The 17,664-nt window shown below is 40.1% G+C and overlaps 1 protein-coding gene across 1 annotated transcript; it reads right to left on the reverse strand.

Annotated features, from left to right (window-relative positions):
* Nucleotides 1-15,200: 15,200 nt before the first annotated feature.
* Nucleotides 15,201-17,122, reverse strand: LOC140180143 (uncharacterized). The gene is made up of 3 exons (XM_072220553.1): nt 16,971-17,122; nt 16,365-16,634; nt 15,201-15,780 (listed from the first exon to the last, which is right to left on the reverse strand). Exons 1-3 carry the CDS (start codon nt 17,120-17,122, stop codon nt 15,201-15,203), a joined length of 1,002 nt encoding a protein of 333 aa, XP_072076654.1.
* Nucleotides 17,123-17,664: the final 542 nt, after the last annotated feature.

Consider the following 17,664-nt stretch of genomic DNA (forward strand, 5'->3'; position numbering starts at 1 on the left):
GCATATGAGGTTAAGGTGTGCGACGCTTGCGACGCGGTCACGTGGGTGACGCGGCCGCGTGGTGTGCAATAAGGTCAGGTGACGCAGACGCGTGGGGCACGCGATTGCGTGACTTGATTTGTGCTAGTGGCGCGAGTGCAGCCTCGCGGTCGCACAACTCTCTGTTCAAAACTTAGTATTGCCAAAATCCTGGGTGACGCGGTCGCGTGGTTGACGCGGTCGCGTGGTTGACGCGGTCACGTGGTTGACGCGATCGCGTGAGTGGCCATCATGGGGATATGACGCGGACGCATGGAGCACGCGTTCACGTGGAGCACGCATTCGCGTGGTGAGGCTTGGGCTTCCAGCACGATTCCAGCCCAACTCCAGCTCAACTTTCGGCCATGCACCCGGTTGACGTCGATTTTCAGGTCACGCGGCCGCGTGGGAGGCCATTATTCCCAGGTGACGCGGTCGCGTGGGGTGATTTGTGCCATTGGCACGCCTCCAGCGCTGCTCCTGTGAAACTCTCTGTTCATATTAATATTGTTTCCTATCTCCTTGCGACGCGGACGCGTCGCGTGCTCGCTTTTTTTTTTTTAATAATCTGAAAAATGAAGAATGCAGTGTTAATATGAATGTGATGCAAGACTCCAGGTTCAATATAATAAAATAAAATAAAATGAAACTAGAAAACAAATAAAACTAAATAAAAATGAAAAAGGACGATCATACCATGGTGGGTTGTCTCCCACCTAGCACTTTTAGTTAAAGTCCTTAAGTTGGACATTTGATGAGCTTCCTGTTATGGTGGCTTATGCTTGAACTCATCCAGGAATCTCCACCAGTGTTTGTGATTCCAGTAACCTCCGGGGTCCCAAACTAGGCATGTAAAACCCTTGAGCAGCTTCAAAAAGATTCTTAGGCTCCTGGGGTGTTGAATGTCAGAACAGATTCCAGGATCCTAAACCTTGCTTTTACACCCATTTTTATCGGGATCTGTATTTTTCCAGCCGGGTGATAAGTAATTTGAATTCTCACTGCAGCTACCAAACAGCTTCCTAGACCCATTCAATTAAGCTCTACACCAACCTTTGCATTTAAACTTTGAGCACACAACCATGTTGAACCTTGCTTGACAATTCTTACCACTGGCCATCTTCCTCTTACTCTTAATGCCACAAAGAGCTCTAAGTTGACCATCCGTCTCCAGTAGCCCATATTCAAGTGGGATTAGAAAGCTAGGAGATATGAAATTTACCCACTTGAATGTTGTGAAGGATGATGGCAACTTAGGGAGAGGTGTTTTTAATGAAATTGCAAGCTCCACTCCCTTGTGCTCTTCTCTGATAATTACCACCTCTTTGCAAGCTTCTTCAATTTCAACCTCTTCCTCTTGGTAGCTTTCTACCAATATAATCTCCTCTTCATTGCTTTCCAAGGGCATGGGAAGTTGTGCTTCTTCTTCTTGAATCTCCATCTCTTGATCAACCTCTTCCAAGTCTTCAACTGTGATATGCCTTGGAGGTTGTACACCCTCCTTAGCATCAATTTCAAATGTCTTGGAAGGGGGTTCTATGACTGGACTTTCCCATGGAGGTTCTGCATCTCCTAAGTCTTCAACCACTTCTTCTTCTTCTTGAACAATGACAGCTTCTTCTACTTGTTCTAGTACGAATTCATGCTCTGTCTTGTCCACTGGAGCCTCTGGTATCTCCTTCATGCTACGCTCTTCACTAGACTGTCCACATGGGGCTGTGGTTGACCCTTGTATATTTGAGCATCTAGAAGCCCATTGAATTAATACTTGCTCCAGTTGTTGAATGGTTTCCTGAAATTTAATTACGGTTTCCCTTAGGCGAACCTTTGCTTCTCGGGTTGCCGGACTTGGACATGATACAAAAGAAAGTGGTGGTGGTTGGGAGTGATTGGATTGGAATTGGGGTGGTTCTATATATGGTTCATATGGTTCATAAGGTGGTTGGTATGGTGGTTGAGGGTTAGGGTCATATGGAGGTGAATGACAGAAAGGGGCTTGTGAGTTTGGTGGTCCAAAGTTATGTTGAGGAAAGGGTTCATAGGCATATGGTGGTGGTTGTTGATAGTCCATTGGAGGTGGTTGTTGCCATGAGGATTGATCAAATCCTTGTGGCTCCTCCCATCTTTGATTGTTCGAACCTTGATGCCTGTTTTCATTGTAATTTCTTCTTCCTGCAACAATATTGTAACCAGACTCAGAGCCAAAGGGGTGAGAGTTCATAATAGAAAATAAAAATTAAAAAAAATAAAAACAAATTGAAATTAAAAGGTTATTTAAATTTTGAATTTGAAAATTAAATTTTGAAATTTGAATTTTAAATTTTTTAAATTTGAAATTTGAAAATTTTTTAAATTTGAATTTTTAAAAAATTTTTAAATTTGAATTTTGAAATTTGAATTTTGAAATAAGATAAGATAAGATAAAAATTTTAAAATAAAAATCAATAACCTCTTAATTTAATATAAATAAAAATAAAAACAAATCAAAAAGCAAATATTTACAATAACCAATAATAAGGCACACGTTTGCAATTCCCCGGCAACGGCGCCATTTTGATGTTAGGATTTTTTTGCCAGTAAAGAATGTCATAAAAACAGTCGCGTTGTAGATATAGTCTCTAAACCGACAAAAATCCCTTCGTACAAACGTTTTGGTTGTCACAAGTAACAAACCCCTTTGAAATTGATAACCGAGTATTCAAACCTCGGGTCGTCTTCTTAAGGAATTGCAGGGAGGTATGTTCTTATTATTGGTTATGAAGATTGTAAATTGGGGGTTTTGGAAGTAAGAAAGCAGTATGTTGCACAAAAAGAATAAAATAAAATAGTAATAATAAAATAAACTCTTGGCAAGGTATGAAGACTAGAGGTCCTATCCCAGTTATCCTTATCAATTGTAATGAGAATTGGATTTTTCTCCCACTTTATTAACCTCTAACTATGAAAGTAAGTTAAGTGGATGAATTAATTCTTGAAGAATTCCAATTCTCCATCAACAATGAGTTTGATAACTCAAGAGTCACCAATTATTTAACCAAAGCCAAAAGGAAAATATCTAAATTAAATTAAAAGCAAAACAATCTTAAATCTGAAATACCTCAAATAATATTAATTAAGAAAATCATAACATGAATGTAGCATAAGCCAAATAGGCAACATAACTAATATAAGCATTAAAGTATCTGAAAGTAAGAGATAAATATAAAGTAAAAGAACATTGAACCTGGGATTGAGAGTCACTCCTAAAACTAAGAGAAATCCTAAATCCTAATCCTAAGAGAGAGAGGAGAGAACCTCTCTCTCTAAAAACTACATCTACTCCTAAAATTGTGAATGTGTGAGCCTCTCTATGAATGGATGTATTCTCCCACTTTATAGCTTCTAATCTGTGTTTTCTGGGCCGCAAACTGGGTCAAAAACAGTCCAGAATTCGCTGGTTTCGAAATTTGCCATGCTGGATTTTCGTCACTGCGACGTGGCCGCATGGATCACGCGGTCACGTCGTCTGGCGTCAGGGGAACTATAGCATATTATATATCAAATCGAAGCCCCGGACGTTAGCTTTCCAACGCAACTGGAACCGCATCGTTTAAACCTCTGTAGCTAAAGTTATAGCCGTTTGAGTGCGAAGAGGTCAGGCTGGACAGCTTAGCAATTTCTCCAACTTCTTGTATTCCTTCCACTTTTGCATGCTTCCTTTCTATCCTCTGAGTCATTCCTGCCCTATAATATCTGAAATCACTCAACACACATATCAAGGCATCTAATGGTAATAAGAGAGGATTAATATTAGCAATTATAAGTCCAAAGAAGTATGTTTTCAATCAAAGCACATAATTAGGAAGGCAAGTGTAAAACCATGCAAATAGTATGAATAAGTGGGTAAAGAGTTAATAAAAACCACTCAATTGAGAACAAGATAAACCATAAAATAGTGGTTTATCAGTGTTGCGGAACCTGGAAGGCCGAATAATGAGAATAGGCAGGAAGGCGGCTGGGGGTGGTGGGCACGGCGGCGCGGCGGCTGCTGGCGCGGCTGTTCGGGTAGGGGGGAAGAAGGGGGTAATGGGGGATAGGGGGTAATGGGGTAAGGGGAGATAGGGAAAAAAAGGGGGGGGGGCATGGCTGGGACGGACGGCGGCGGTGGGTGGTGGTCCGCAGAGGGAAGTGGCGGAGAGGGGGTGGAAGAGGAAGAAAGAAGAAGAAAGAAGTAGGGAGAAGGAAGGGGGTGGGTGGCGGTGGCGTTTGGGTGGCGGTGGCGTCTGGGTGATGGCGCGGTGGTGGCTGGCTGGTGGTTGTGGCTTGGAGGAGGAGAGAAGGAGGAGGGTGGGGTTCAGGGGGGCGCGAGAATAGGATTTCGCGTGATCTGGGGGGATTATAATTTGAATCCACGTGGCCGCGTAGGGCACGCGGTCGCGTGGTTGGGGTGAAAATGGGGGTGACGCGATCGCGTGGGGCGCGCGATCGCATGGAGGGGTAAAAGAAGGGATGACGCGATCGCATGGGGCATGCGATCGCGTCGCTGGAAATTGTGCTAAACGCACGAATCCAGCGTCGTTCCCGCGCAACTCTCTGTCTCCTTTTGGGATTTGTGCAATCCATGCGACGCGATCGCGTCACTCAGGCGGTCGCGTGGGATTGGTTGTGTGCATGTGACGCGATCGCATGGGCATGCGATCGCGTGGGCCATTTTGTGCTAGACGCACAATGGCCGCACGATTCCAGCCTAACTTTCTGGACGTTGGATGTTTACGCTGATCTCCAGGTCACGCGGCCGCGTGGATGACGCGGTCGCGTGGGAAGTGTAGTTCGCCATTTGACGCGATCGCATGGATGACGCGGTCGCGTCGCGTACCCCTTTTTTTTATATGCAGAATGTGGAATGTAATATGCAGAATGCAGTGCTTAATGTGAATGCTATGCATGATTCCAGGTTCAATAAAATAAAATAAAATTCAAAAACAAACAAAACTAAATAAGATTAAAATTGCAAAAGGAACGATCATACCATGGTGGGTTGTCTCCCACCTAGCACTTTTAGTTAAAGTCCTTAAGTTGGACATTGGAGGGGCTTCCTGTTATGGTGGCTTGTTTTTAAATTCATCCAGAAATCTCCACCAATGCTTGGAATGCCAATAGCCTCCGGGGTCCCAAACTAGGCATGTAAAGCTTCCGAGCAGCTTCAAACAGATTTTCGGGCTCCCGGGGTGACGAATGTCAGAATAGATTCCAGGATTCCAAACTTTGGCTCTAAATTCGCCTTCGTTTTGATCTATATTTTTCCATTCGGGCGATTCAGAAAGTGGATTCTTACCATAGTGACCAAACATTTTCCGAGATCCATTCAATTGAGCTTGATACCAATCCGTGCACTTCAAGTTGAAGCGTGGGACCTTATTGAACCTTGTGCACCAGCTCTGAGCACGAGCCATTTCCCTCTTACTCTTAAAGCCACAGAGAGCTCTAAGCTGGCCATCTGTTTCAAGCAAACCGTATTCAAGTGAAAAAGTAAAGTTAAAAGTTAAGGATTGTACACACTTGAAGCTTGTATTAGGTGGTAATGGCCTTGGAGAAGATGTTTCTGGTGGTTCTGTAAGTTCTACTCCCTGGTAATCTTCTGTGAATTCCTCCACTTCTTTGCAAGGGTCTTCAAATGCATCATCACCCTGGTCAAAGTCTTCTATGTCTTCCTCAGCACTTGAGTCATAGATTGGAGGTTGAGAGAAATCTACCTCTGCATCATCCTCGTATTCATTTGGGGAAGATTTGTCGATCTCAGAGAACTCACTTGCAGATGCAAGTTCATTACTAAGGGAGCTAGACTTGTGACTATCATCATCAAGGGAATTTGTGTCCTGGGTTATTCCGTCTAGTTCTTCATAAAAGACTTACCTTGGGGATTGTGCAATATCCTCCTTAGCATTAGCTGTAAGGTCCTTGACGGGGTTCTCCTCAGCTCTGGATTCCCATGGAGGTTCAGCATCTCCTAGATCTTCAACCAACTCTTCTTCTTGCACAATGACAGCTTCTTCTACTTGTTCGAGTACGAATTCATGCTCTGTCATGTCCACTGGAGTTTCTAATATTTCCATCATGCTACGCTCTTCATTAGATTGTTCACATGGGGCTGTGGTTGGTGCTTGAACGTTCGCGCGTCTAGACGCTAATTGAATTACTGCTTGCTCCAGTTGTCGAATGGTTGTTTGAAGTTTATTTACTGTTGCCTTGAGGCAAACCTCTGATTCTCTGGGTGATGGATTTTGATATGAAACATAGTGAAGTGGTGGTGCTTGGGAGTGATTGGATTGGAACTGGGGTGGAAAAGGATCATACGGTGGCGAATGGTGAAGAGAAGCTTGTGAGTATGGTGGTTCGAGGTTATGTTGAGAAGATGGTCTATAGGCACGGGGTGGGGCTTGTTGGTAGTTACAAGGTTGTCCACCATATCTATCAGCTGGGTATGCATTGTAGAATGGTCGTTGTCCATGATATCTTGGAGGGTGTTGTTTCCTAAAGGGTTGATTAGATCCTCTTGGCTCCATCCATCCTTGATTGGTCTGACCTTGATACATATTCCTGCTGCAACTTCTATTTCCTTCAACAAAGTTAGAACCAAACCCAAAGCGAGAGGGGTGAGAGTCCATAGTAGCAGATAAAATTAAAAAGGAAAAACAGAAATAAATAAACAAGCAAAAGAAAAATATGTACAATAACCAATAATAAGGCACACGTTAGCAGTTCCCTGGCAACAGCGCCATTTTGACGTTAGGGATTTTTGCCAGTAAAGAATGTCATAAAAACAGTCGCATTGTAGATATAGTCTCTAAACCAACAGAAATCCCTTTCGTGCAAACGTTTTGGTTGTCACAAGTAACAAACCCCTTGAAATTGATAACCGAGTATTTAAACCTCGGGTCGTCTTCTCAAGGAACTGCAGGGAGGTGTATTCTTATTATTGGTTATGGAGATTGTAAATTCGGGGTTTTAAGAATGAGGAACAAATATGACAATTGATTTAAATAGCAAATAAAATAAATAAATAAATACTGTAAAGCAAACTTTTGGCAAGGTATGAGAAATTAGAAGTCCAGGTTTAGTTATTCTTATCAACAACAGTGAAGTTGAATCTTAATTCCACTTAGTCAACCTTTACTAAAGTAAAGGAAAGTCAAGGGACTAATTAGTTTGATCTTCGAATCCTATTTATTTCCTAAGAAAAGGTTGGGATTATTGAAGCTCAGTTCAATTAGCAAAGATAACAGTTATCAATTATATTGAGATAAGATAACTCCTGAGTTACTGTTTTCTTAACCAAGACCTAAAGAAGAAAAAGTAAATTACTGGAATAAAAATGCCTTCAGATGTAAAGCAACAATAACATAAATAAGAGAGATCAATCATGAATTGAAATACCTCAAATAACATTAATAAGGGAAATTATAATCTAACATGAAGAGTTCATAAACTAAATTGGAAGAATAAATAAAAATAAAGAACCTGGTATTGAGAGTTACTCTTGAAACTAAGAGAAGTCCTAAATCCTAAGAGAGAGAGAGGAGAGAACCTCTCTCAAAACTAGATCTAAAACATGGGAAATAAAATTGGCGAGCTCCCTTTGAATGGATGCATTCCCTCACTTCATAACCTCTGGTCTATGCCTTCTGGACTTGGATTTGGGCCAAAAAGGGCTTCAGAATTCGCTATGAGCATTTTCTGCAATTTCTGGTGCGTGGCCTCTGTCACGCGGTCGCGTCAGTCATGCGACCGCGTCATGTGCGTTCTGCTTAAGGCGCGCAATCGCGTCAGCCATGCGGCCGCGTCGCTGCTTCTTTGCGCTTGGCATGCGATTGCGTCATCCATGCGATCGCGTGGATGCCAGTTCCTTTAGAAGCTCCGTTTTGTGCTTTCCTTCTATTTTTGTATGTTTCCTTTCCATCCTTTAAGTCATTCCTACCTTAGAAGATCTGAAAACTACTCAACACACTAATCACGGTATCGAATAGAATTAAAGGTGATTAAAATAATTAATTCAAAAGCATAGGAAACATGTTTTTCACATACATCACATAATAAGGAAGAGAAAGTAAAACCATGCAATTAACATGAATAAGTGGGTGAAGGATTGAATAAATCACTCAAACTAAGCACAAAATACATCATAAAATATGGGTTTATCACACGCCCATGGTCTTTTCTTCCTCCTTCCTCTCTGGACTTTTGAACTAGCATGGCACGCCCAGGTCTGACGTGCCACGCCCATAGTAAGGCCCTTCTTCATCTTTTTGGAAACTTGAACTGGCGTGCCACACCCATAGTAGACACTCCATCCTTCCTCTCTGGACAATAACATTAGCGTGCCACGCCCAGTAGGTGGCATTCCACGCCCTTGAAGAGTCTTCACTCTTCTTCTCTGGAAAATGATACTGGCGTGCCACGCCTAGCATTCAAGTGGCACGCCCATGGTCATCTTTGTCTTGGCGTGCCACGCCTAAAGTCCCACGTGGCACACCCAGTCTTCTTTCTCCTTGTGAGCTTGTGCTGGCGTGCCACGCCTTCGAGTTCAAGTGGCACGCCCAGAGTTCTTCACCCTTGTATACTAGAACAGTCGTGCCACACCTTCGAGTTCAAGTGGCACACCCAAGTTTGGTGTTGAGCTTCTTCAAGTCTTGGCGTGCCACGCCTAGAACCCAAGTGGCAGGCCCAAGACACTAATAATGCTGGCTTGCCACGCCTTCGAGCCTAAGTGGCATGCGCAGTGTTAAAAAATAGAGTTGGCGTGCCACGCCCAGCTTGGCGTGCCAGGCCCCCTTTTTGGTCTTCAAAACTGCTCTCTGGAAAGTATAACTTGCGTGCCACGCCTGGCCCTGGCGTGCAACACCCATTGTAAAGCTCATTGTCCCTTCTCTGGAGTTTATAACTGGCGTGCCACACCTAGCCTTGGCGTGCCATGCCCATTGTGCTTCATCTCCCTGGCGTGCCACGCCTGGCCTAGGCGTGTGATGAGCGGATAATTTATACACTTTTTTGCATTGTTTTTACATAGTTTTTAGTATGTTTTGATTAGTTTTTAATATATTTTATTGGTTTTTAAATAAAAATAACATTTCTGGACTTTACTATGAGTTTATGTATTTTTCTATGATTTCAGATATTTTCTGGCTGAAATTGAGGGACTTGAGCAAAAATCAGATTTAGAGGTTGAAGAAGGATTGCAGATGCTGTTGGATTCTGACCTCCCTGCACTCAAAGTGAATTTTCTGGAGTTACAAGAGTCAAAATGGCTCGCTCTCAATTGCGTTGGAAAGTAGACATCCAGGGCTTTCCAGAAATATATAATAGTCCATACTTTGGTCGATTTTAGATGACGCAAACTGGCGTTCAACGGCAACTCTCTGCCTATTCTGGAGTTAAATGCCAGAAATAGGTTGCAAAGCAGAGTTAAATGCCAAAAACAGGTTACAAACTGGCGTTTAACTCCAAGGAAGACCTTTACATGTGAAAGCTTCAATGCTCAGCCCAAGCACACACCAAGTGGGCCCGGAAGTGAATTTCTGCATCATTTACTCATTTCTGTAACCCTAGTAACTAGTTTAGTATAAATAGAACTTTTTACTATCATGTTAAACATCTGATCTTTGATTAGTTTTATGCTATCTTAGACCTTTATGGGGGCTGGCCATTCGGCCATGCCTGGACCTTTATCACTTATGTATTTTCAACGGTAGAGTTTCTACACACCATAGATTAAGGTGTGGAGCTCTGCTGTTCCTCATGAATTAATGCAAAGTACTACTGTTTTTCTATTCAATTCAAGCCTATTTCTTCTCTAAGATATTCATTCGTACATAAGAACATGATGAATGTGATGATTATGTGACGCTCATCATCATTCTCACTTATGAACGCGTGCCTGACAAACACTTTCGTTCTACATGCAAACAAGCTTGAATGTGTATCTCTTAGCCTTCTAATCGTGAGATCAGAGTCTTCGTGGTATAGGCTAGAACTATTGGCGGCCATTCTTGAGATCTGGAAAGTCTAAAGCTTGTCTGTGGTATTTCGAGTAGGATCCGGGAAGGGATAGTTGTGACGAGCTTCAAACTCGCAAGTGCTGGGCATAGTGACAGACGCAAAAAGATTACTGAATCGTATTCCAGTATGATCAAGAACCGACAGATGATTAGCCGTGTGGTGACAGTGCATCTTGGACCATTTTCACTGAGAGGACGGGAAGTAGTCATTGACAACGGTGATGCCCTACATAAAGCTTGCCATAGAAAGGAGTATGAAGGATTGGATGAAGACAGTAGGAAAGCGGAGATTCAGAAGGAACAAAGCAACTCCATACGCTTATCTGAAATTCTCACCAATGAATTACATAAGTATTTCTATCCTATTTTATATTTTATTTATATTTTAATTATCAATTCACCATAACCATTTGAATCCGCCTGACTGAGATTTACAAGGTGACCATAGCTTGCTTCAAGCCGACAATCTCTATGGGATCGACCCTTACTCACGTAAGGTTTATTACTTGGACGACCCAGTGCACTTGCTGGTTAGTTGTGCGAAGTTGTGACAAAAAACTAAGATTATGAATGTGCGTATTAAGTTTTCAGTGCCGTTACCAAGGAATGAACGATCACGATTTCTGCACACCAAGTTTTTGGCGCCGTTGCCGGGGAGGGAACGAACAACAATTTCACATTTGTTTCTGGCAACAACAGTGCCAAGTTTTTGGTCCGGCAACAACACCAAGTTTTTGGCGCCGTTGCCGGGGATTGTTCGAGTTTGGACAACTGACGTTTCATCTTGTTGCTCAGATTAGGTAATTTTATTTTAATTTTAAGTTTTTGTTTTTATTCTTTTTATTTTCGAAAAATTTTTAAAAAAAATTATTCTATGGCTTCAGAATTTTTAAGAATGAATTCTAGAGTTTCATGAGATATGTTGAAGCCTGGCTGGCTGTAAAGCCATGTCTAATTCTTTTGGACCGAGGCTTCCACTCATCAGCACAGAAGCAAGTTGAATGAAGTATCAGCTGTTGTATGTCTGATTTGTATCTGCTAAAGCTTGGCTGGCCATTGGCAATGTCTAGTGTTTTGGACCGAAGCTTTCACTGAAAGCTTGGCTGGCTAGTAAGCTATGTCTAATTCCTGGACCGGAGTTTTAGACTAACATTGAAAGATTCCTAGAATTCCTATTAAAAATTTTGAAATCCTTATTTTTCTTTTTCTAATTAATTTTTGAAAAATAAAAAAAATTAATAAAATCATAAAACCAAAAATATTTTGTTTCTTTTTTGATTCTAGTGGCAATTTTTAAGTTTGGTGTCAATTGCATCTTTTTAATTTCATTAAAATTTTTGAAAACTCATGCATGGTGTTCTTCATAATCTTCAAGTTGTTCTTGATGATTTGCTTTGTTTGATCTTTGCATTTTTATGTTTTGTGTATTTTCTTGTTTTTCATATGCATTTTCAATTTGTTAGTATCTAAAGTTTTAAAATTTCTAAGTTTGGTGTCTTGCATATTTTTCTTTTCTTAAAAATTTTCAAAAATAAGTTCTTGGTGTTCATCTTGACATTGAAAGTGTTCTTGGTGTTCATCTTGATATTCAAAGTGTTCTTGCATGCATCATGTGTTTTGATTCATAATTTTCATGTTTTGAGTCTTTGGGTTGTTTTTCTCTTTCTTCATTAAAAATTCAAAAATTAAAAAAATATCTTTCCCTTATTTTCTCATAAATTTTCAAAAATTTGACTTGGCTTTTTCAAAACTTTTTAAAATTTAGTTGTTTCTTATGAGTCAAATCAAATTTTCAATTTAAAAATCCTATCTTTTTCAAATCTTTTTCAAAAATCAAATCTTTTTCATTTTTTCTTTCATATTTTCGAAAATTTCAAATTGATTTTCAAAAATCTTTTTCTTATTTTGTTTCATAATTTCAAAATCTTTACTAACAATTAATGTGATTGATTCAAAAAATTTTAAGTTTGTTACTTGCCTATTAAGAAACATTCAATCTTTAAATTTTAAATTCATACCTTTTAGTTTCTTGTTAGTCAAGTAATCAACTTTAATTTTCAAAATCAAATATCTTAAAATTTCTTTTTCAAATCTTTTTCAAAATAAGTTTCAATCACATCTTTTTCAAAATCAATTTCAAAATCTTTTCTAACCTCTTATCTTTTCAAATTGATTTTCAAATTAATCCTATCTTTTTGTTTGATTCTTATCTTTTTCAAAACTACCTAATTCTCTCTCTCTCTCTAATTTTTGAAAATCACCTTCCTCTTTTTCAAAATTCTTTTTAATTAACTAATTGTTTTGAATTTTAATTTAACTTAATTTCATTTTTCTTTTTTTTAATTTTCGAATTTTAACTTTAAATTTAAATTAAAAACAAAAATATTCTTCTTTTCTTTTCAATTATTTTCGAAAATTTTTCTCTCTCTCATCTCCTTCTAATTATTTATTTATTTACTAACACTTCTCTTCATCTCAAAATTTGAACCCTCTCTTCCTCTTGGTGTTCGAATTTCTCTTCTTCTATTCCTTTTTTCTTCTACTCACTTAAAGGAATCTCTATACTGTGACATAGAGGATTCCATATTTTCTTTTCTGTTTTCTTCTTTTTCATTTGAGCAGGAGCAAGGATAAGAACATTCTTGTTGAAGATGATCCTGAACCTGAAAAGACTCTGAAGAGGAAGCTAAGGGAAGCTAAAGCACAACTCTTTAGAGAAAATCTGACAGAAATTTTTGAAAAAGAAGGAGATATGGCCGAAAATAATAACAATGCATGGAAGATGCTTGGTGACTTTACTGCACCAAATTCCAATTTACATGGAAGAAGCATCTCAATCCCTGCCATTGGAGCAAACAATTTTGAGCTAAAGCCTCAATTAGTTTCTCTGATGCAACAGAACTGCAAGTTTCATGGACTTCCATCAGAAGATCCTTTTCAGTTCTTAACTGAATTCTTGCAGATCTGTGATACTGTTAAGACCAATGGGGTTGTTCCGAGGTCTACATGCTTATGATTTTTCCGTTTGCTGTAAGAGACAGAGCTAGAATATGGTTGGACTCTCAACCTAAGGATAGCCTGAACTCTTGGGATAAGCTGGTCACGGCTTTCTTAGCCAAGTTCTTTCCTCCTCAAAAGCTTAGCAAGCTTAGAGTGGATGTTCAAACCTTCAAACAGAAAGAAGGTGAATTCCTCTATGAAGCTTGGAAGAGATATAAGTAACTGACTAAAATGTGTCCTTCTGACATGCTTTCAGAATGGACCATCCTGGATATATTCTATGATGGTCTGTCTGAATTATCTAAGATGTCATTAGACCATTCTGCAGGTGGATCCATTCACCTAAAGAAAACGCCTGCAAAAGCTCAGGAACTCATTGACATGGTTGCAAATAACCAATTTATGTACACTTCTGAAAGGAATCTTGTGAGTAATGGGATGCCTCAGAGGAAGGGAGTTCTTGAAATTGATACTTTGAATGTCATATTGGCTCAGAATAAAATATTGACTCAGCAAGTCAATATGATTTCTCAGAGTCTAAATGGATTGCAAGCTGCATCCAACAGTACTCAAGAGGCATCTTCTGAAGAAGAAGCTTATGATCCTGAGAACCCTGCAATAGCAGACGTAAATTACATGGGAGAACCCTATGGAAATACCTATAATCCCTCATGGAGAAATCATCCAAATTTCTCATGGAAGGATCAACAAAGCCTCAACAAGGCTTTAATAATGGTGGAAGAAATAGGTTTAGCAATAGCAAGCCTTTTCCATCATCCACTCAGCAATAGACAGAGAATTCTGAGCAGAATCCATCTAGCTTAGCAAATATAGTCTCTGATCTATCTAAGGCCACTTTAAGTTTCATGAATGAAACAAGGTCCTCCATTAGAAATTTGGAGGCACAAGTGGGCCAGCTGAGTAAAAGGGTCACTGAAACTCCTCCTAGTACTCTCCCAAACAATACAAAAGAGAATCCAAAAAGAGAGTGCAGGGCCATTACCTTACTTGGTGTGGCTGAACCCAAAGAGGAGGAGGAGGACGTGAATCCTAGTGAGGAAGATCTCCTGGAATGCTCAGTAACCAATAAGGAGTTTCCCTTTGAGGAACCAAAGAAATTTGAGGCTCATCTAGAGACCATAGAGATTTCATTGAAACTCCTTCTGCCCTTCATGAGCTCTGATGAGTATTCATCTTCTGAAGAGGATGAAGACATTACTGAAGAGCAAGTTGCTAAGTACCTTGGTGCAATCATGAAGCTGAATGCCAAATTATTTGGTAACGAGACTTGGGAAGATGAACCTCCCTTGCTCACCAATGAACTAAATGCATTGGATAGGCAGAAATTACCTCAAAAGAAACAAGATCCTGGTAAATTCCTAATTCTCTGTAACATAGGCACCATGACCTTTGAGAAGGCTTTGTGTGACCTAGGGTCAGGAATAAACTTAATGCCATTCTCTGTAATGGAGAAATTTGGGATCTTTGAGGTGCAAGCTGCCAGAATCTCTTTAGAGATGGCCGACAACTCAAGAAAATAGGCTTATGGACTAGTAGAGGACGTGCTAGTAAAGGTTGAAGGCCTTTACATCCCTGCTGATTTTATAATCCTAGACACTGGGAAGGATGAGGATGAATCCATCATCCTTGGAAGACCCTTTCTAGCCACAGCAAGAGCTGTGATTGATGTGGACAGAAGAGAAATGGTCCTTCAACTGAATGAGGACAACCTTGTGTTTAAAACTCAAGGATCTCCTTCTGTAACCATGGAGAGTAAGCATGAAAAGCTTCTCTCACTGCAGAGTCAACCAAAGCCCCCACAGTCAAACTTTAAGTTTGGTGTTGGGAGGCCACAACCATACTCTAAGTTTGGTGTTGAACCCCCACATTCAACTTCTAAGTTTGGTGTTGGGAGGTTCCAACAATGTTCTGAACATCTGTGAGGCTCCATGAGAGCTCACTGTCAAGCTATTGACATTAAAGAAGCGCTTGTTGGGAGGCAACCCAATGTTATTTAATTATATCTATTTTATTTTATTGTTATTCTATTTTTTTAGGTTGATGATCATGTGGAGTCACAAAAACTACTGAAAAATCAAAAACAGAATGAAAAACAGCTTTAAAAATAGCTCACCCTGGTGGAAGAACTTACTAGCCTGTGGAAATTGACAGTGAAAGTTCTTTGTGTCTTATCCTCCATGTTGACTTTAGCTTCCCTAGGAAGAATTTGAGTCTTGAGTTATGCAACAACACTTTTTGGCCTTCTACAAACTCTCTCCTTGCTAGCTTGTGATCATGCCATTCCTTTGCTTTTTCTTTGTAAATCTTGGCATTTTCATAAGCTTGGGATCTGAATTCATCTAACTCGTTAAGTAGCAACAATCTTCTTTCCCCAGCAGCTTGATTATCAAATTTCAACATCTTTAGAGCCCAAAATGCTCTTTGTTCAAGCTCTACTGGTAGATGACAAGCCTTTGCAAACACCAGTTGGTATGGAGACATGCTAATGGGTGTCTTGAAAGCTGTCCTAAAAGCCCATAGTGCATCATCTAGCTTCTTGGACCAATCCTTTCTTAAGTTTCCAACAGTCTTCTCAAGGATTCTCTTGAGCTCTCTATTTAAAATTTCAGCTTGACCATTGGTTTGTGGATAGTATGGGGTTGCTACCTTGTGCTTGACACCATATTTTAGGAGGAGTGTCTCAAGTTGCTTGTTGCAAAAGTGAGTTCCCCTATCATTTATAAGAGCTCTTAGAACCCCAAACCGACTGAATATATTCTTCCTCAAGAATTAATCACCACTTTGTTGTCATTTGTTGGAGTAGCTATGGCCTCAACCTATTTTGATACATAGTCCATAGCCACCAATATGTAATTGTTTGAGTATGAGGGTAGCAATGGTCCCATGAAATGAATCCCTTAAACATCAAACAACTCCAAATCCATGATGAATCTTTGTGGCATCTCATTTTTCTTGGGTAGCTTGCCAGCTCTTTGGCATTCATTGCACCTTGTCACAAACTCTTTTGCATCTTTGAATATTGTTGGCCAAAAGAACCTACATTGAAGCACCTTGGCTGCAGTTCTTTTCCCACTAAAATGTCCTCCATATGTGGATCTATGGCAATGCCAAAGGACCTCTTGTCCTTCCTCATGAGAGATGCATCTTCTTAAAATCCCATCAGCACACTTCTTGAAAAGAAAAGGCTCATCCCAAATGTAGTGCTTAACATCATTTATGAGCTTTCTTCTCATATGCTTGTTAATGTTGGATGGTAGCTCTCCAATAGTTTTGAAATTGGCTATATCAACAAACCATGGGGCTTCTTGAATCATCATCAATTGTTCATCCAGAAAGCTCTCATTCACTACAAGGTTATGTGCTTCATCTTCTTCCTTTTGGATTCTTGATAGATGGTCAGCCACCTTGTTCTCTACTCCACTTCTATCCTTAATCTCAATGTTGAACTCTTGGAGTAACAAGATCCACCTTATCAATCTAGGCTTGGACTCTTGCTTGGTAAACAAATACTTAAGAGCTGCATGATCAGTAAACACAATGACTTTAGAACCAATGAGATATGATCTAAACTTATCAAATGCAAAAACTATAGCAAGATGTTCTTTCTCTGTGGTGGTGTAGTTCCTTTGATTCTTATTAAGAACCTTGCTAGCATAATAAATGACATGCACTAGCTTGTCTCTCCTTTGTCCTAGAACAGCACCAATAGCAAAGTCTAATGCATCACACATCAATTCAAAAGGCAAATCCCAGCTAGGTGGTGCTATAATAGGTGCAGAGGAGAGTCTACTTTTAAGCTCATCAAAGGCTTTCATGCATTCTCTATCAAAGATAAAAGGTACATTAGAGACAAGCAAGTTGCTTAAAGGTTTGGCAATCTTTGAAAAATCTCTAATGAACCTCCTATAAAACCTAGCATGCCCCAATAAACTTCCAATTGCTTTGACATTGCAAGGTGGAGGTAATTTCTCAATCACTTCCACCTTAGCCTTGTCCACCTCTATGCCTTTCTTAGAGATTTTGTGACCAAGGACCACCCCTTCGGTGACCATAAAGTGACACTTTTTCCAATTCAAAACTAGGTTGGTCTCTTGACATCTTTTTAGCACCAAGGCAAGATGGTGTAAGTACTTAGAAAATGAATCACCAAACACAGAGAAATTATCCATGAAAATCTCAATAAACCTTTCAATCATGTCAGAGAATATGGACAGCATGCACCTTTGGAATGTGGCAGGTGCATTGCACAATCCAAAGGGCATTCTCCTATATGCAAAAACACCATAAGGACAAGTAAATAAAGTCTTTTCTTGGTCCTTGGGGTCTACTACAATCTGATTGTAGCCTGAGTATCCATCCAAGAAAGAGTAGTATTTATGTCTAGCTAGCCTTTCCAACATTTGATCCACGAAAGGTAGAGGAAAGTGATCCTTCCTTGTGGCTTCATTGAGCTTCCTATAGTCTATGCACATGCGCCATCCAGTCACTATTCTTGTTGGTATCGATTCATTTCTTTCATTTGGCACAACAATGAGTCCTCCCTTCTTAGGAACTACTTACTTTGGGCTCACCCAAGGGCTGTCTAAGATTGGGT

Source organism: Arachis hypogaea, chromosome 16, assembly GCF_003086295.3.
Source record: "Arachis hypogaea cultivar Tifrunner chromosome 16, arahy.Tifrunner.gnm2.J5K5, whole genome shotgun sequence".
In the NCBI taxonomy this organism is placed as follows: Eukaryota; Viridiplantae; Streptophyta; class Magnoliopsida; order Fabales; family Fabaceae; genus Arachis; species Arachis hypogaea.

Bases quoted from the DNA above. Each gene is read 5' to 3' on its own strand.
- LOC140180143 (XM_072220553.1), bottom strand. From the start codon at position 17,122: ATGGTCACCGAAGGGGTGGTCCTTGGTCACAAAATCTCTAAGAAAGGC. The intron at 16,635-16,970 runs GTTCATTAGAGA...TGATAAGTTTAG, and splicing joins CATGCTAGGTTTTATAGGAG to ATCATATCTCATTGGTTCTA. The intron at 15,781-16,364 runs GTTTGTTGATAT...TATAAATGATAG, and splicing joins ATGATTCAAGAAGCCCCATG to GGGAACTCACTTTTGCAACA.